At 36.3% G+C, this 18,734-nt stretch overlaps 4 protein-coding genes across 4 annotated transcripts; 2 read left to right on the top strand and 2 right to left on the bottom strand.

Moving 5' to 3' along the window:
- Nucleotides 1–1,317: 1,317 nt before the first annotated feature.
- Nucleotides 1,318–2,144, bottom strand: LOC129942712 (uncharacterized). Its single transcript, XM_056051757.1, has 3 exons — nucleotides 1,988–2,144; nucleotides 1,718–1,927; nucleotides 1,318–1,635 (listed from the first exon to the last, which is right to left on the bottom strand). Exons 2-3 carry the CDS (start codon nucleotides 1,925–1,927, stop codon nucleotides 1,435–1,437), a joined length of 411 nt encoding a protein of 136 aa, XP_055907732.1. The 5' UTR covers nucleotides 1,988–2,144; the 3' UTR covers nucleotides 1,318–1,434.
- Nucleotides 2,145–8,854: 6,710 nt separating this feature from the next.
- On the top strand, nucleotides 8,855–11,092 carry LOC129948232 (uncharacterized). Its single transcript, XM_056059184.1, has 3 exons — nucleotides 8,855–9,035; nucleotides 9,364–9,503; nucleotides 10,537–11,092. Exons 1-3 carry the CDS (start codon nucleotides 8,855–8,857, stop codon nucleotides 11,053–11,055), a joined length of 840 nt encoding a protein of 279 aa, XP_055915159.1. The 3' UTR covers nucleotides 11,056–11,092.
- A 4,043-nt stretch (nucleotides 11,093–15,135) lies between these two features.
- Nucleotides 15,136–16,566, top strand: LOC129942700 (pterin-4-alpha-carbinolamine dehydratase). Its single transcript, XM_056051747.1, has 3 exons — nucleotides 15,136–15,413; nucleotides 15,522–15,591; nucleotides 16,177–16,566. Exons 1-3 carry the CDS (start codon nucleotides 15,211–15,213, stop codon nucleotides 16,474–16,476), a joined length of 573 nt encoding a protein of 190 aa, XP_055907722.1. The 5' UTR covers nucleotides 15,136–15,210; the 3' UTR covers nucleotides 16,477–16,566.
- LOC129942699 (N-alpha-acetyltransferase 40) lies at nucleotides 16,484–17,420 on the bottom strand. Its single transcript, XM_056051746.1, has 2 exons — nucleotides 16,875–17,420; nucleotides 16,484–16,814 (listed from the first exon to the last, which is right to left on the bottom strand). The coding sequence occupies exons 1-2, from the start codon at nucleotides 17,249–17,251 to the stop codon at nucleotides 16,580–16,582; spliced, it is 612 nt and encodes a 203-aa protein (XP_055907721.1). The 5' UTR covers nucleotides 17,252–17,420; the 3' UTR covers nucleotides 16,484–16,579.
- Between the last annotated feature and the right edge of the window lie 1,314 nt (nucleotides 17,421–18,734).

An 18,734-nucleotide genomic window follows, 5' to 3' on the forward strand; every position in this document is an offset into this window, starting at 1 on the left:
TTTCCTGAGTTATAAAAACAAACAGGGTTTTTATTTTTAAAATGTCGCCACTTTAAAGTTTATTCGTTACCTTAACTTGTTTCAGCAAAAATAACGTACTCTATTACACCACAGTTAAATTTGCTTCCCAGATTTTAAAAAACAGTTACTTTAACCTTTAAGCCTAGTACATACTTGTGAACCATCTCGTGAACCCATACAAATTTCAGTTTTTGGTTCACCCGTGAACTTGCTCGTGAAGCTGAGTGGAGAACAAAGTGGAGAGTTTTCGTTCACGGGCAATTCACGTGCAAAATGTACGGGAACTGTTGGTGAAGCTTTGACAATGTTCACAACGTGTACTCACAAGTGTGTACCAGTGAGCAATGTCAAAAGTTCACTTTCTCCACTGGCGAACGTTCACTTCACGAGGAAGTATGTACTAGGCTTTAAGCTTAACGAACAAAAACTTTATCTGAGATAATATCCAACTGTCAAACCTAACTTCCTTAACACGATGGTTTCTTTGCTGGACTCCTTGTCTCCTTTGACATTAAAAATGGGGAAAGTTAAGGATATAGTTTTAAAAAAAAAATGAACGAGATTAAATAAATGACTTTTCAAAATGATTCATCGCTATTTTATGTGGATTTACTATTTTAAAAATTAAGAAGAATTGACAAGAGAAAATTAGACTTGTTTAGAAAAACAAGCTCTCATTAAAGCTAAAAATAAACTGATGCTTTACTATAAATAATTTCAAAAGCATCCTCTTTTTATTCGAGGACATATTTTGACGTTTCCCCGTATGAAGCTCTGTTTAAACTTTAAATTATTTGTGGCCTATTATTATTTAATCTCATGATCACTTTAATTATGTCTTGTTTTAATAAGCGGGAGATAAAATGCTTTAATACAAAATGAGTGGCCTTAAATGAGAAAAAGGTTAAAAACCCTCAGATGTAAATATGTCAAATTAGATCACGAATTTAATTGTGTAAATCGCAGATTTGTGACATGGCGATCGTTGTATTTTTCACATTAGATGTCATTAATAACTTTTTTGACACAACAATCAAAAAGAACACACAGTTGTGTCCCATGATAGTTTATAATATAAATATTCCAGTTCTATTGTAAGCAACCATTTATACAAACTATTTATTCTGTAGCATCTCTAATCCACCGAAATTTGAAGTCTGTCCTTCATGATTGACAGTTTTGAGTGAAAATCACAAACAATAGTTTATAGCGTACATTTGTTGGTTTCTATAATTTTATGAATCCATTTTTGTACGTGCAACGGATGTTACAAGTTATCTTTTACGAAACAAACAGTTCTACACAGAAACCTCTTCCAAACCATTTTATTTACTTCAACTACACTAAAAAAAAGTCTTAAGAAAAATCAAGATGAGCATTTTACAGCATCATCGCACTACAATACTCTAAGGTCTAAGCCGATTCCACAGAAACTGTATCATTCTCCTCAGTACGTTTGGAATCGTCCAAATCAGCTTCGGATTGACTTGGCCTCCCGGCAGAACTCCCATTTTCACCATCACTGAAAACATAGCTTGGCACATAGTAGCTTGGTGAATCATAAGACAATGGAACACTATTTAAATTGTAACGGATTTCCACTGGTTGATAGGCCTGGTGAAAAAACAAACAAACAAAAAGAAAGAGATCAATGAACTTTCTGAAAGAGCAAGACAATGCGGATCAAATAACTCACCGATCTGACAAGTGGTGAAACAGCTTGATATGAATGACCTTCAATTGTACTATAAGCAAAGCTTCCTCCAACTCTGTCCGATTGAATTATCGCCGAATCATATTGTGGAGTTCTAAGGAGAGTTGTTGCTGGCAGGACCAGTGGTGCAAGTCCAGCCGAAACTAGTTGAAGAGCAGCAACAGCAGCAAATATTTTCAATGTTGATTCCATCTAAAATAATAGAACTTTATGTGATGTTATCCCTTGAATAGGCTTAAAAAGCTTGCAGACCTTTTTCTTTAGTTAATTTATTATGTTTTTGATTTTATTGAAAATGCCCGCACAATTCTTACGCTTTGAATGTCTCGGAACAATTACGAGTCTTCAAAGAAGTTGTAGCCCTTTTATAGATCTTGGCATATGTTTTTTTTTTTGAAACCAGAACTTCATACATGAGCTGAACATATGGAAGAGCAAAGAGGATAACTTTGTTTATTTACGCACTTTTAAGTTTCATCCATACCGCCACCGAACCGGTGTGATGCCACCGCCGCCATCGATAGTCTGGGTGTCGAAGACGTGGTTAGGATACCTGTTTTGTTCTGAATTTTAAATTGTGGTTAAGGGACCGTCTCTAGGGCATGTTTTGGTTTCGTAAAAAAAATATTAAAATTACTTTTGAACCAAATACAAAGAAAAGGCATATTCAGAAAAAAATGTCAGTCATCTCAGACATCCTGAATAAAATTCCTCAACAAAATGTCTAAATTTTGTTTTATTGTCAAAAGCTGAGGAAAAGGAAATTTTGAACTTCTTGGACTGGTTTAAATTAATGAACTTCTTAAACTCACTTAATTTAAATCTTTTGACGCCAATCACTTACCCATTTCATCATTTCATTTCGCTCCTGTTTTTAAAGGAAATAGAGATAAAATGAAGAAACGTCAAATTGAGTTGCTCATCGGAATTTTCACGAGTAAAATAAATCAATGAGCTGTCAAACCACAAATTTCACCTGTTTTTGTATTCCATGGGGCAAATTTGATTGATTTTATTTTGTATTTAAGTTCAGATATGTAAATGTCAGGGTGTTTTAAGATAGTGGTAAGAAGTCAGAACTGAAATTGATTTGACATATTAAGCAGTATTCACATGAGCGCCACCAACGAGAATTACAAAATGTGAGTTTATATACGTTTGAAGACATATTTCCACACAAATTTTTAACAAAACGATTGCAATATAGTTTCTATTTGATTTATGATGCATACTTTTACTTTTCAATATCATATATTAATAAATTCAAGAAAACATATTTATTCGTCGCGAAAAAAATTGTAGTTGATACGAACTGTCAAACTTTATTCGCTTTCCACATTATCCACACTTGCAACGAATAATATAATCGCACGTACTTAACCTAAACAAAATCATGCTTGTTTTAGTTTCGGTGGTGAATGGTGTTCGGTCGTGGATTCATTTGACGAATTAAAAACTCTCAAGTAAAATAAATGTCATAGTCGACGAATATTCGTTCATTCGTTGGTCGTGCTCATGTGAATATTGCTTTAAGCAACACTTGATGCACCACTTAACTTTTGACTCAGTAGAATCAACTTCTCAAATTTATTATCCACACCTCCAAAAATAAAATACGAAATTTTGACAGGTCTAGGTCTCTGTCTAATCCAGCTTGAAATTATATAGAGATCAAATACTTTCGACCTCTTCATGGTCTTTATTTTGTATGTGCAATCTTTGACAATTTAGCAAGCACATCGATCCCATTAGTAGGCCCGTCCCTCGTCATCGGGCGTCGCCGTTGTCGGTCGCGTCTATATAGTGAAGATCAAGTTTCAATTTTATAAATTCGGTTTGTATCGAGATAATGAAATGTCTGCAATTTTTTCTTGCTTCAAAATTCATTGAATCGGTTCGGTATGATGATGAGGAATATAATGTACATGCAACGTGGGATATCTTATGACATCGTGTGTAAACACTTTTCTCGGTCGCTTGGCTAACAGTTGGGTTTGATGAAGTGTTGAGAAATTCTAAACGCGCCCTTAAGAATATGAAGTTTAAACGATGGGAACTTTATTGGTTATGGAGACAGGTTGTTTAAAAGGATGAGATTCAACTTTCATTGTTTTTTCATTCTCATTGATAATTGTACAAAAGGAAAAGAATCATTTTTTGAAGGTTAATGATACATTTTATTCAGTACCTTAGTCTTGGAGAATTTAAATAGTTTTTATACGTTATTTTTTTAAATCGTTACTTATGTCACGTAGAACCAGTGTGGCGGTATGGTTAGTGCATAGGACTGACATTCCAAATTTCTGAGTTACCTGTACCACCTTTAACTTTTTTCACGGATTCTCCTTCTTGTGAGGAATTTTCAAACACTCATCATAACTCGTCAACTGCTTCCCAAATTAACAGATAGGATTCGGCATAAAAACTGTAGGCCCTTTCCATTTTGAACACACATTAAGTAGAGAGTTGTAAGCCACTAGCGCCACCAGATTTATTTATCATACTTATTCCAAATTCAAAGTGAAATTCAGAAGTTAAAGCCCGGGATCTCGTTTTGAAATGGTCATTTTAGAACAACGTGTCCTGTCTACACGAATTTATTGGTTGTAATTTAATTAAATGTATAGTTTTCAGTGTTTAAGGAATCTGGTTTGGTACACCTGAAGAACATTAAAGGTTATGCTTATGTTTTGCAAATGGCAAGGTCGTCGATTAAAAAAGTTATAATTGGGTAGCGGTTCACATACCTATTATAAAAAACATTAATAACATCATGTTGGTAGATAGGTACTTGTAAGTTTGTATTTGTCATATGAATTAATTATTCATGAATATAATATAAAACGTTAATCAAAACCCATTTCAGACAGGATTTATTATTTTTTGAAAACCAGCATCATCAATTTCTGGATACAAAAATCTTATAAAAACTTAGTTCAAATTAGTAAAAAATTTAATTTGTAATATTTTGTAAAACTACAATAACAATATTCAAATACATCAAATTTTCCTGTCACAGTGTTAGTTGCCTCCGAAACGACTTAACCAATTTCAATGAAATTTTCCATATACATTCGTTAGGTCAGAGAATAGGTTTTTATTTATTTTTTATATTGCAAAGTACTATGGTTTAATTGCATCAACATCGTACACGGTGCAACGATCAAACAATGAAGCATTGATTGCTATTGAGGATCTCTTCATTATCATTTGATAGACACTGAATTGAATAGCGAACTACAATACAATACTGTAGAAATGTCAGCGAAAGTCACTCGCAATGTCCCAATAATGAATGAAGTCAAAGAACCATTTATGACCACATCATGCCAGCAGTTTCGGCAGGAAAAGATGGGTTCTTTTTTTTTTGGATGCACCAAATGGAACTTATAAAACATTCCTTATTTGGCCAATTCTTACTGAAATAATGGTATCTAATTGGCTGTTCCATCTTCTGGCATTGCTGCAACTTTATTGGATGGAGGCAGCTCAGTTCCTTCAGTATTTAAACTGCCACTAAATATTCAAAATAACCTAGAAGTGGTAAAATTATCAACTGGGATGCACTATGCCCACAAACATTTAACAGGACATTGCAAGATAAAAAAGAACGATAGACTATTTGGCAGCACTCTGTTACTCTTTTTAGGTGATTTCAGACATACACTTCCCGTTGGTCCGCGTTCAAAGTACGCTGATGAGATCAACGCATGCCATCATCATCGCCACTGAGGCGTAATTTGAAAAAGTACAACTGAAAGTAAATATGCGTGTTTAAATGTTTCAAGATCTATCCGCTTAAGCATTCTCAAAACAACTGTTAGATATAGGTGGCGAAAAAGTTACTATATACAGATGGAACTGGATGCATAAATTTACCTGTCGATTTCTGCACGATTATTGATTCACAAAATGATCTCATTGACCAGATAATTCCCGATGCACACAGACAATATACAAATCATGAGTGGCCCGCAGAAATAGCAATTTCAGCAAATGTAGATGTGAACAAATTAAATCTCAAGATACACCGCATAATTTACAACTTAAGATTGGATCTCTGGTAATTTTATTTCGTATTTTAATATTTTGTCACCGTTACCACATCCTTGCAAACTTAAAATAAGTTATTTATTTATTTCTAATAAAATATTCATTAGAAATTATTTATATGACAACACAACGTTAGTCGGGTCAGCTAGTTTATTTATTTATTATTTATTTTAGGAACAAATTTAACTTTTTTTAAAGTTCTCTATTTTTAAATTTGTCTCTATTTATTCCTATTTTGATACTCTTTGGTAGAAAAAGATACTAATACAAATTTTCTTTGCACTTGACTCATTACTCCCACGTACAATCGGATGAGAGTTGTAAATTGCAAGGCCCTAGGTCCCGAGAGTGCGAGAAAACAGACCCTTGATTCTTTAAGAGCATTTTGCCAGATAAAATAGCTTTATACCAAAAGATATAGAGTGCGTTAAGTTAGCCCCCCTTTTTTCGATTTTCCAATTTTGGAAAGTTGTTCCAGGTTGTTCCCGGTTTTTTCTCATTGTTACAATTTTTTTTTGAAAAGTACGCTAAAGTGGGGGTTTTAGACCCCAAAACTGTTTTTGACCTAGCCCCCCTGAACATTGTTCCAAACAGCCAAAGCTGTATTCTTTCAGCAAAGAACAAAATGTCTTTAAGATTCCGACTTTATGAAATTAATAATGATCATGCCTACATTCAAAAAAACATCCCCAACCCCCCCTTTCCAAACACGCGAATTTAAAAATATTTGTATATGAATAATCACTCAGATCAGATTGTCCAAAGTTTAATTCAAATATGTTCAAAAACAAAGATATTAAGGCCAAACTTAACAGTGTACCATTCTGTTAACCATATTCTGGCCTCCCTGTTTCGAAATTCAAAATTCCAAAACTTGTTCCCAATTGTTCTGAGGCTCTTCTTAACTGTTCCAGAGATTCGTTTCTTAATATTGGTTTTTAGTATGAAAAATTTACAAACAAATGCAGCCCTGCCTCCTTTTCCAAATAGGAAATCTAAAACTTGTTCCACGTCCGAGATCATTCAAATCAAATTGGTCCAAAAATTCATTAAAAACAAAAATTTTGAGCTGAAAAAATGTTATTTAATTTACTTCCCATAGAAAGTTATTGTAAACGGTCTGATTAGTAGAATTGAAAATGTTGACATTTCACGACTTTTCAAGGTCCCTAGAGCCAAAATAAAAGATTTTTAAAGGGATGGGTGTGCGTGCGTGTGTACGTACATTCGTACCTCTGTACGTCCGTCCGTACGTTAGCGATGTATTTTTTCGTCGTCCATAGCTCAAAAACCAGAAGATATATCCACTTCAAATACATTTTTGGATACAGATAATAAGGCAGAAAGATGCAGAAAGTTTTTTTTATCATAGCAGTTTAAAAAAAGAGGTGAACACTTTGGTTAAACCTAAATATCTCATGAACCAATGACGCTAGAGACTTGAATTAAATTTTATATTACATATTGTAACGTGCTACAAAACAATTATATTTTTGAAAGAAAATCCGATTAACGGTTTTTTTATAAATAAAAAAAAACTGAAAAAAAGTGTCACCTCGAAAATTTTACGACTAAAATATGATTTCATCTCCAAAACAATTTTGTGCAACGAAAAATAACGTTTTTAACATCTGGTAAAATTTTAAGAAAAATTCGAATTGATAGTTTTTTTATTTAATGTTCGGTTCTTGATATCTCTTAAATTAATTTCATGCATCCAACTTGTGAATATTTAAGAAATGCTACTAAAATTGGTAAACATTTGATTTCGACTAAAAATCTATTTAACAAAACTAGATTTTCAGACTAAACTATTTACTTATATGACAAATGTAGTTGGTAATTTTAAAATCTTTAAAAATAATTTAACTGACAACTTCTTTAATAAAAAAATAAATTGGGTGGCACGACAGTCCGTTGAGAACCAAGGCCTAGTGACTTACAACTCTCAACCATTCCTGTGTGCGAGTAATGTTGTCAGGAATAGAGGGGACCTACTGTTTATATGCCGATTCCGAACGGCTTATTTTGAGAAAGCACTTTTTCATGACAATAGCGACGCTTGGAGAATTTGTCAATTCCTCGCAAGAGGTAGTACCCGTGAAAAGACTTTAGATGGCATAGGTAGGGATCGAACCCAAGACCTCTAGCATGACAGTCCAACGCACTAACCATCATGCCACGGGTACCACAACTTCTTTAAACCAACACGAAAACCAACAAACTTTCAAGCAAGACAAGTAAACAGACGGGATGGGGAGTTATCAGTGTGGGTGCATTCCAGCCTCTTTTTAATTATACAGTTTGAACGTTTACATTGAGCCTTACCAATAATAAATCACTAAACACACGTTTAGGTATCGTTGAGTTAAATTTTAACAGCGTGTATACTAATAACCAAAATGAACACGTCTTTTTCTAATTAGCCTTCTATTACAATGTCTACTACATTCTATGTCAAAAATCCAGCAATGAATTGACGTAAGTAAAATTTGGAAACATAAACAAAACAAAAATATTTTACTAAAATTAAATTATACAATATTTTAATTAAAATTATTGAGAGCTCGAAATAATAAATGGTTCGAAATTTTTGAGGGAAAAAATAAGAACAAAACAAGTTTTTGAGTAACAATTATTTATTAATGACTTTTTAAAAAAGGTACATAATATGTAGATATTCAAATGATGTTCTCAAAACCCACCTCTGTCTATCAAGTCCTACCCCCACCTCCCCGCGATGAACATCGGGTGCCTAGTACCTCACCAGGAGATTGCACTCTAACCCCAGTGGAAAGTTGTTGGGGGCAGCAAACTAGAGAGGGGGACAGGTGTTTCCACTAAGGCACCTCTATTTATCCAGACGGCAGCGGACGAATTCTCAAGATGGAATCAGGGGTGGCGTCTACAGTTGCAGTAAGGTTGAACTACTTAGTGAACACCTTATAGGGCTTCTTGGACACATTCGGAGCCCAGGCCTGTAAAGAGCGGTTTATCCGACGCCCCGTCCTTGGAGTTATACTAAGGATCTGGCCCTCAAGGTTGGGGGTTGTGCCGTGCGTCGGGATGACTTCCTGCTCACGTAAAGGTGCGTGTCCATTTGAGAGTAAACGTGCTGAGAGTCGCTCTCAAGCTGCTCTCGAGAGCGATCTCGCAAATGGACATAGTCTGGAGAGTAGCTCGCGGAGAGTTGATAAACTACTCTCGACATTCGACTTTTTTGAGAGTCACTCGCAAGTGGACACATGTGCTTACCACTATCCGAGATAAGCACGCGGAATACCAACACAGTTCGTATTTTGCGAGTAGCTCTCGAGAGTTAACATGGCAAAGCAGTGGACATTGGAGGAAACCAATCAACTCATTGAAAAATATGAGTCAGTTGAAATATTGTGGAAAACTTCAGATAAATCATTTCGCGATAGAAATAAAAAAGCGTAGTTTTAACTGAATTTGCGAAACAGTTCTCGTGTTTTGAAGATGAAATAAAAAGAAAGCTTCATAACTTAAGAAACCAGGTGATATTCATTTTTATTTTTAAAATATTTTTTATAATCGTGACAAAAATGTTACAGATGTCCCAAGAATTAAAAAAAGTAAAAAAAGAAAAAGTGGAGCAGGAACTGACGAATTATATAGCAGTAAGTGGCCCTATTTTCGGGCTCTGCAGTTTCTTATTCCATTTTTAACGCCTTCTGAAACTATCTCAAATCTGGTAAGTACCTCTTTAATTTTTTAGTTATTCATTGTTATGTGTCTGTACTGCCATGGAACTTCACCTTCTGGAGTCAAAAAATAATGTTTGAATTCGTCCCTAACATCTTTTTGAGAAACACTATAGTTGTGCCTTGTGCCATTTTCCAGATTAAAAAACGAATTTTCCTCACTATTCTCTAAACGCCAGCTTCCATAGAGCAAATCACGAGTTTCTGGTTGTTCAGAATCAACCATGCCCATGCTCAGGTAGTAGGGTTCGTTTTGAGATAACAAGAAATTGTGCAGGGTACAGATAGCCATAACCACATCTCTTGCTCGTTCTGGACTTAGGTTCATCGGTTTCCTAAGAACCCTAAACCGATTTGCACAAATTCCGAAGGCATTTTCAACTATCCTTCGAGCCCTGCTCAGCCGGTAGTTGAAAATACGTTCAGGTGCTGGTTGGTTGCGAAATGGATAGGGCTTTAATATAAAGTTTGTCATCGCGAACGCATCATCAGCCACAAAACAATACGGCACTGGGTTAGTTCTACCAGGAAGAGGTTTTTTATCTGGCACAACTATAGTGTTTTCTATTAATCCACTGTGCAAAGATGTATTAAAAAATACTCCTCCATCAGAGATGCGCCCGTTACATCCAACATCGACATATGTGAATTTGTAATTCGCATCAACAACTGCCATCAAAACGATGCTATGGCTACCTTTATAATTATAATAAAGGCTTCCACTGTTATCTGGAGCTTCCATTACCACGTGCTTTCCATCCAAACTCCCAATGCAATGAGGGAAATTCCAACGACTTTCATAGTCTGCCGCATTATTCAACCAATCTCTCTCATTTTGTGGAAACTAAAAAGAGTATTGACAAATTGAAGAAAAAAAAACTTATTAAAACTAAGTTCGCATGTTCTTGCACATACATATGTACAATGTACATACATTGTACATTGTATACATACATATGTACATATGTATATTAATTAGGAATTTCAACAAAATTTTATTTAATATGACATTTCATTTTTCAGAATAAAGAAACGAACTGTAAAAATGATGTGCCTACTACAGTTACAACTGAGAATACATCTGAATCACTGAAAACGGTGGAAATCATAAAAAAGAGTGATCCGAAAGGAAAACAAAAAAAAAGGAGAGCTGAAGCAGATGATGAAGATTCTCTCAAAGCGGCCTTAAAAATTTTAAAAAGGGAACCGGATGAGCATGATATTTTTGGGGAATATGTTGCTCAAGAATTACGTAGCCTAAAGTTTGATTTTAATAAACGAAAGCTCAAAAGTGAAATTCGCAAGGCTATAGTTCGTATAGCTGACGATGATGACTCACTTTCACAACCTTCTACAAGCTTTCAGTATTCTAAAACAAATGATGATTCTACATCATCTGTTTCTGGTCAATTAAACTTTTCGAACGTTAACTTATCAGGAGGACAATCAAATAAAACTTCAGGAGAATATATAACACACGTTGAATTCGAGAAATTTAAAAAAAATAACTTTATCTTGAAACTATGTATTTTGTTCATATAAATTTGAGTTGAGAATAAATTTTTTTCGTTTTTACCTTCAAAAACTTGTCTTTTAAACTGTTGAAAATGGCTGGACAGACATCTCTCACAATTCTTCCTATTGTACACACTGGAATCCAAAAAAGGTACTGAAGGCTGCCGTATGAATCACCTGCACAGATTATACAATTAACTTTTAGCTTTTCCTTCGAAATTTGCGATTCATTATGCTTACCGGATGCTAAAAATCTAAGTGTTACCAGTATACGCTCGCGTACTGGTATGGCTTCCCTTAACTGGGTATCTTTTTTAAAAATTATGGGTCCAACGTTTTGAATCAAAAATTCAATTTGACCAGCTGACAATCGGCAAAAATTTCGAAATTGTTGAGGATCTTCAATTTGAAGCTCTCTTGAAAGAGCAGACCCCGCACCGAATTGGTTACGACGATCTACCCACGGTTTGACCCAACATTTTTTTTTAATTATTTTTCGTTTTTTTAGAGCAGTGTTGATAATTAAAGCAGCTGCAACCCTTTGCTTGTAAGAATACATGGCCAACTGATAATATGCTAGCAGAAGAAATCTATAAAGTGGACACGGTTATGAGAGTACTCTCAGCAAGAAAACTCTCAATATTCTACCAGAGAGCTCGCGATAGCAAAATTTCTTAAATTTGGCTCTCAAATGGACAGTCTCCCGAGAGTTGCTATCGAGAGTTAACTAGCAGAAGAACTCTCAAATGGACACGCACCTTAAAAAATACTTTAGTTGCGAAGCACCAACAAGCCTCGGATACGGACGGATTCACTGTTGACAACCCAAGCAAACGAAATAAGGACAACGGACTTCGGATCTGTACGTGGAATGTTAGGTCCCTTAACAGACCACGTGCAGCCGAACAATTAGCGGAAGCCATAAACTGCGATATATACTACGGCGACTGCTACCAAGAACAAAGACAGCGTCTATTTGGGTGTGGATTTGTTGTTGAAACTAGACTCAGGCAAAAAGTCTTGAGTTTCAACAGTGTGAGCGAGCGCATCACGTCAATCCGCATCAAGGCTAAATTCGCCAACATAAGCCTAATATGCGCGCATGGCCCAACAGAGGAGAAATATGAAGACACCAAATACATATTCTTCGAGCTCTTGGACAAGACATATGAGCAGTGCCCTGGCTATCAACCAGATTGACCACATTGCGATCAACGAACGACACTTCTCCAGTATACAGGATATCCGAACATTCCGTGAGACCAACATTGACTCGGACCACTACCTCGTTGTAGCCAAGGTGCGGCTACGGATATCCCGATCCAACAAGGAAGTACTGTGAGAAGATTCGACGTTAGACGGCTACAATCGCAAGAGACTGCCATGTATTTTTCCGATCAAGTTTCTAATATCGTCTTAAGGAGTCCTATGCTGCCTGCATAGTGCTAGGTTTCACACGGCCACCACAGCGAAACCCCTGGTTTGACGACGAATGCCGGCAAGCGCACGCAGCGAAACAAGAGGCATACAAAACGGCGCGGCGCTGCACAAAAAGACTAGAGCTGCTCGCGAGCTCTACGAGCAGAAGAGGAGAAAGGAACATCGGCTTCCTAGATGGAAATAAAGAGAGAATGAGAAGCGCGCGATCGACAAGATAGAGGGATGTCACAACAGGAATGAGGTTAAAAAAGGTAAAAAACCTCCCAAGGGTATCAGCCACGAACCGAAGCCTGTAAAGATTATCAAGGGAACATCGTAGTAGAACCACAGTCGATGCTGAGAATATGGAAAGATCACTTCTCCAAATTATATAACGGCGATGACGAACCGAATTCCGCTGTTAGGGTGATAGAACCACTTAACCTCGGCGACGCAGATCAACAATTCCGCCTACCCGACCTTGACGAAGTGAAGAAAGCTATATCTAAACAAAGCTGTTGGAGATGACGGCATCGATACCGGCGGAGACTTCGTAGGGAGCATGCACCAACTCATCTGCAAAATATGGTCGAAAGAAAGCATGCCCCACGAGTGGAATTTCAGCATAGTATGCCCGATACATAAGAAAGGAGATCCTCTAAATTGCGCCAACTACAGAGGTATCAGTCTCCTTAACATTGCGTATAAGATCCTCTCTGCCGTATTTTGTGAACGTCTGAACCCGTTCGTCAACAACCTGGTTGGTCCTTATCAGTGTGGGTTCAGACCAGGAAAGTCCACTATCGACCAAATATTCACACTACGGCAGATCTTGGAAAAAACCCAGGAGCTTCAAATCGATACCCACCATCTCCTTATCGATTCTAAAGCCGCATATGACAGCATCTATAGGGAAGAGACAGAGCAAATTCTAGTTTTGGCATCCCTGTCAAACTTATCCGATTGTGAAGAATGGCGATGGAGAATGCACGCTGCTCTATCAAGGTCGGAAAAGATCTCACCGATGCATTTGATGTCAAAAAAGTTTTTAGACAAGTCGATGCACTGTCATGCGCCTTCTTCAACATCGTTCTGGAAAGAATTGTGCAAAACTCAACCGTCAACACTAGAGGCACAATCTTCCAAAGGTCCACCCAATAACTCGGATACGCAGATGATATTGACATAATTGGGAGATCAAAGAGTGATGTCAGTGGAGCGTTTTTGACCATTGCGACGGAAGCGGAGAAGATGGGTTTAGTGGTCAATGAGGGCAAGACCAAGTATATGCTCTCATCAAAAAAGGACACTGAACAACGACGTCTTAGATGAAACGTCACAATGGAAGCTATAATTTTGAGGTAGTTAAGGACTTTGTCTACCGAGGCACCGCTATTAATACAGACAACGACACCAGCGCTGAAATCAAACGAAGAATAACTCTTGCAAATCGATTCTTCTTTGGACTAAGAAGGCAACTGAGATGTAAAATCCTCTATCGACCATCTATAAGACACTCATCATCCCGGTTCGCATTTATGGCGCTGAGGCCTAGATCCTGTCAAAGAAAGATGAGAGCGTCCTAGGATGCTTCGAGACAAAAATTCTAGGGGTTATTTTTGGTCACGTACGCATAGATGGAGAATGGAGGAGAAGATATAGCGATGAACTGTAAGGGCTGTACAGCCACACTGGCCTAGTTAGCAGAATTAAAGTCCAACGGCTTAGATGGCTAGGTCCTGTAGAGCGAATGGACATCAACAATCCAGCCCGGAAGGTCTTCGAATTCAATCCCGAGGGACGTCGCAGTAGAGGAAGACCGCGACTCAGGTGGCGCACCCAGGTGAGAGAGGACCTCAACCAACTTGGTGTGAGAAACTGGAGAAAGCTAGTTCGGAACCGAGCTGGCTAGAGACGCATGTTGGTTGAGGCCCAGGTCCGCCCCGTACTGTAGTGCCACCTCAAGTAAGCGTTCAACAAAATTATATTTTATTTTGTGGCTTGCACAATACTTTTTCATAAAAATTTGGTTATCCTGATTTGAAATCTCACCACATAATTTTTCTATCAGATTACATCATTAAAATATGCCCTCTGAAAATAAATAAGACTAGGTTACATCGCAATGTAGTTCTTAAAAAGGTATTGTACAATGTACAAAACACAAATCTTTATATTTTATATACAGTTTACTTTTAGTTCTTGTAATTTGGTATAAGTTATGGAATGACTTATAGGTCTTCATTTGACTCTATTTTGAATGTAATACCTTGATGGTTTCCAATGTTTTATAAAGGCTTATGTATCGCAGAAGAAATCTTACAACTATTTGTTTCAATTATGAAAGGTTGTACGTACTCAAGAACTTGAGGAACGTGATAGGTTGATTGATAACCTTATTTACCAGTGTAATTTTAATCCTTAAATTAGTCATTTGGGTTTCCATTGAAAAATCTAAAATGTAACTGACACTTGTTTTACCCAAATTTGCTATAGCTGCCACACTTCCGGCATTATCTTTCAACTTATGTGTTTAGACGTGTTCACATTGCGATTATTTTCTGCTAAGCAAACAAATGTAATCGCTCGGAGATTTTTTTCGTGGAACTAGCCTTTTTCAAATGTATACGTTCCACAAAATACAATCCATAATACAACAAATACAAACTACTGTCAAAAAAGTAAACAAAAAAGTGACAAAACACAAAAGTAATTTTTAGAAAATTTCTAAAAATAACAAATAAAATCTAATTACACATTATCATGAGTTTAATATTCTTAAGAAAAGTTCCCAAATTAACTTCACAAAATATACAACTATGTAAAAAGTTACAAATTTCTTTTATTTCAACGCACAATCGCATTGAAAAAAACACCTCCCTCTCCTTTCGACAATCCCTTCCAACCAAATCATCATCATCACTCCCGGTTACTGGTTTTACCAGACCAATTCCCTGGCAGAGGGGGTAAGTATGTAGGTATAAAGTGAATACAGTACAAGTACAACATTAGAGATCAAAGCCGAGATATTTCTTTGAATTAAAAGCTTTAAATTATTATTGAATTACTTTCAGATTCAGTTCAACACGTCACCTTGGAACATCAACTACAACAGCAGCTGTCCAGCCAAAGAAGAAAAAAATGGTAAGTATCTTAACGTCTCACTCCTCGCCAAAATCGCAAACTGGTTTAATTGATTTATATTTTAATAAAATATCAAAATTACTTGTTGAATATGTATACAGTTTTTGTGTTCTGAAGAAAAGGAGGTAGATACCTGAATAAAGTGCATTTTGTAGGGGTTTGCTTTTTGGAATGATTTTAGTCATGGGAGGGTCAATGGTTTTTTTGATAACCTTTGGTGATTTTATTATTTATTGTTCATTAATATCACATTCAGAAATGATTGCGTAGGTACTTAGAAAGTGAAAATATTTAATCACATTTTGCTTTTAATTCGGTTCTGTTCTTCTTTTTGCTTTGAAGCGTGACGTAGGAACTTGAAGTTTAGAAGTAAATGTAATGGAATCTTAAGTCATGGGAAATGTTTTAAAACAACTTCCGAATGAGACACTTAAAAATTATTCAACTGCATCAAAAAATTGCACAAAGCTAAACTCTCAAAAATGCTTTAAAAATCTAGTTCAAGAATCAGAAAGTCTGCTCTAACTTCTTAATTTTCTTTTACATACATAAACTTAATCTGGTTCCATATTATTCAAATTGCAGACAAAACTAACTGAAGCCGAACGAGTATCCACACTCCTACCTCTCCTAGATGCTGGCTGGTCGATGGTTGCCGGGCGTGATGCCATTTACAAGGAGTTCCTATTCGCTGATTTTACTCAAGCTTTCAGCTTCATGACAGCTGTTGCTCTGCTGGCAGAGAAAACAAATCATCATCCCGAATGGTTCAATGTTTATAATAAGGTCCAAGTTACAATGTCTACCCACGATGTTGGCGGTTTAAGTGCAAAGGACATTCGAGCTGCGAATTTCATGGAATCCCAAGCAAAGAAGTTACTTTAAAACAATAATTTACGGTGCTTACTTTATGCGTATTTATGTATTTTAAAATAAAAGTTTAATAATAATAAAAAACATATAACATTATACTTATTTTAAGCTTGATCTATCTTATTTGTTTACTTAGGATTTCATATTCAGCCTTCTCCAGGATATCTGGAGAAGTTTCGTCGAGAACAAAACCAATTTTACGGAAGAATTCCGCAGCAATTGGGTTGTTTTTTAGCACCGTCAAAACAACCTTTTCCATTTCCCAGTGCTTAGCACAATTTTCCAAAGCAGTCATCATGAATTTTCCCAAACCTTGTCGTTGGAAGGATTTCTCGATTTGCATTTCATAACTAAAGAGAAACATCAAATAAGTATCAAGCCAATAGACCATCGATTGTGAAGAACCTTACCAATATAAGACAGCATTTCCATAGTCAAGATCAAAGCGGAACATGGCATAGGCGACGGGATTCTTCGACTTGTCCAGAGCCACCAAATACCTGGCCCAGTTTTTGTTTAAATCGTTTTGTTTGATTTTTGGTTGCCAACCCATAGTTGATTCTTTGTAGAATGGTCCGACATTCTTTTCGGCCAGCTTGAAGGCCCATTTGAGGGTTTTCGCATCCATGTCTGATTTGTTCTTACAATAGAGAGTGTAGTCACCATTTGAACTGGAATATTTGAATGCATCTGGTTGAGTTTCGAGGGGATTTTTAGAGCGAGCTGCTTTTTCAATGGCTTTTTGTTGATTCGCAGCTGTTGTTGTGTTTTCATTTGAATTTGTCATGTTTGGTAATTGAATATTTGCGTATTGAGTAAGTTGTAAGAAATTATATTAATTATTGTTTGTAAATTAGAGAAAATTGCTTTAAATGTTTAAAAAACTAAAAGATTCAGTCACAGGTGTTTTGAAAATAAAATAAGCGCGCGCCGGGAGAAGATAGTTGTTATGCGAGAATGCCTTTCTAAAATGACAGCTATCAATTATTGTTGACAATTGTTGATGGAATTCACCAACGAAATAAGGAATGTTCAGATTTATGCAAATTGAAAATGGTTCTGTTGAAATGATTTGTTCATCTTTAAAATACTTCAAAATAAATTTGCTTGCAAAATGTTGGACTGTCATTTTTCTCCAGATTTACCTACACAATTGTCAATTTTGACATATAAGCTCTTATTAAAAATTTTAAGAAGTCACTCTTCATCAATCCATTAGCAATGGTTCAATCTCAAGCAGGTAGGGTACCTGTAAGTGTTTTACGAGGAATAGCACAGCTGGGATATCGAAAGAGAAATCCAAAGTTGGCCAAGAATTTCTAGTGTAAGTGGGGATCTGACAGAACAGCTGATTCAACAAAAAAAATTAATTTTAAATTCACTAATGCAGATTATAAAACAAAACAAAAGATTACACGCAACCAATTCGTTCATCAGGTTGTCCAATCAACATGAATGTCTTTTTTCAAGTTCTTAAAGTTTGCTTTATTTGTAAATATATAGCTTATAAACGTTGTACCCGTGGCATGACCGTGATGCCAGAGGTCTTGGGTTCGATCCCTACCTGTGATATCTAAAGTTTTTTTCACGGATACTGCCTCTCGCAAGGAATTGACAAATCCTCCTAGGGTAATTCTAGTCATGAAAAGTGCTTTCTCAAATTGGCCGTTCGGATTTGGCTTAAAACTGTAGGTCCCCTCCATCCCTGACAACAGTACTCGCACACAAGAATGGTTGAAAGTTGTAAGTCACTAGGCCCTAGTTCTTAACGGACTGTTGCGACACCTAATTAATATATTTTATATAGCTTATAAATATTGGGTTTTTCAATAATTAACTCATTTTGAATACCCCGCTTTTAATAAAGCAGTAATTTTGAAACTGTGTCATTTGTCAAATAAAAATTGAACTTACCATTGCTTAAAAAATAACTACATGTTTAACAACACCATAGACAAATTTGCCTATTCTTAAAAAAAGGAAAGCTGTTTTCAAAAGGCTGTGTCCTCTCCTTGAAATGGCTTATTTAGATGCATTAAAGAAGACACAGGCGCCCTCATTTTTTTCCCTAAAAACCCACCTCTGTATACTAACTCCTACTCTCACCCATAGAGAAATATACCTACAAGAGATCGCTAGATCCTTTTCCGAACGAGTCACAAGTAACCCGTCTCGAAGTTCTCTGACACCAAAACAATGTATTGAGAACTAGTGGCAACATTGCCAAGATGCAATCAGAGAAGCCGCATTTGACGTGCTGGGTTTCAAGC

This window comes from Eupeodes corollae, chromosome 1 (genome assembly GCF_945859685.1).
Source record: "Eupeodes corollae chromosome 1, idEupCoro1.1, whole genome shotgun sequence".
NCBI lineage: Eukaryota > Metazoa > Arthropoda > Insecta > Diptera > Syrphidae > Eupeodes > Eupeodes corollae.

Bases quoted from the DNA above. Each gene is read 5' to 3' on its own strand.
- LOC129942700 (XM_056051747.1), top strand. From the start codon at position 15,211: ATGAGTTTAATATTCTTAAGAAAAGTTCCCAAATTAACTTCACAAAAT. The intron at 15,414-15,521 runs GTAAGTATGTAG...AATTACTTTCAG, and splicing joins CCAATTCCCTGGCAGAGGGG to ATTCAGTTCAACACGTCACC. The intron at 15,592-16,176 runs GTAAGTATCTTA...TTCAAATTGCAG, and splicing joins AGCCAAAGAAGAAAAAAATG to ACAAAACTAACTGAAGCCGA.
- LOC129948232 (XM_056059184.1), top strand. From the start codon at position 8,855: ATGACTTCCTGCTCACGTAAAGGTGCGTGTCCATTTGAGAGTAAACGT. The intron at 9,036-9,363 runs GTGCTTACCACT...AAAATGTTACAG, and splicing joins TCACTCGCAAGTGGACACAT to ATGTCCCAAGAATTAAAAAA. The intron at 9,504-10,536 runs GTAAGTACCTCT...TTCATTTTTCAG, and splicing joins CTGAAACTATCTCAAATCTG to AATAAAGAAACGAACTGTAA.
- LOC129942712 (XM_056051757.1), bottom strand. From the start codon at position 1,927: ATGGAATCAACATTGAAAATATTTGCTGCTGTTGCTGCTCTTCAACTA. The intron at 1,636-1,717 runs GTGAGTTATTTG...TTTTTTCACCAG, and splicing joins TTTCACCACTTGTCAGATCG to GCCTATCAACCAGTGGAAAT.
- LOC129942699 (XM_056051746.1), bottom strand. From the start codon at position 17,251: ATGACAAATTCAAATGAAAACACAACAACAGCTGCGAATCAACAAAAA. The intron at 16,815-16,874 runs GTAAGGTTCTTC...GTTTCTCTTTAG, and splicing joins GGAAATGCTGTCTTATATTG to TTATGAAATGCAAATCGAGA.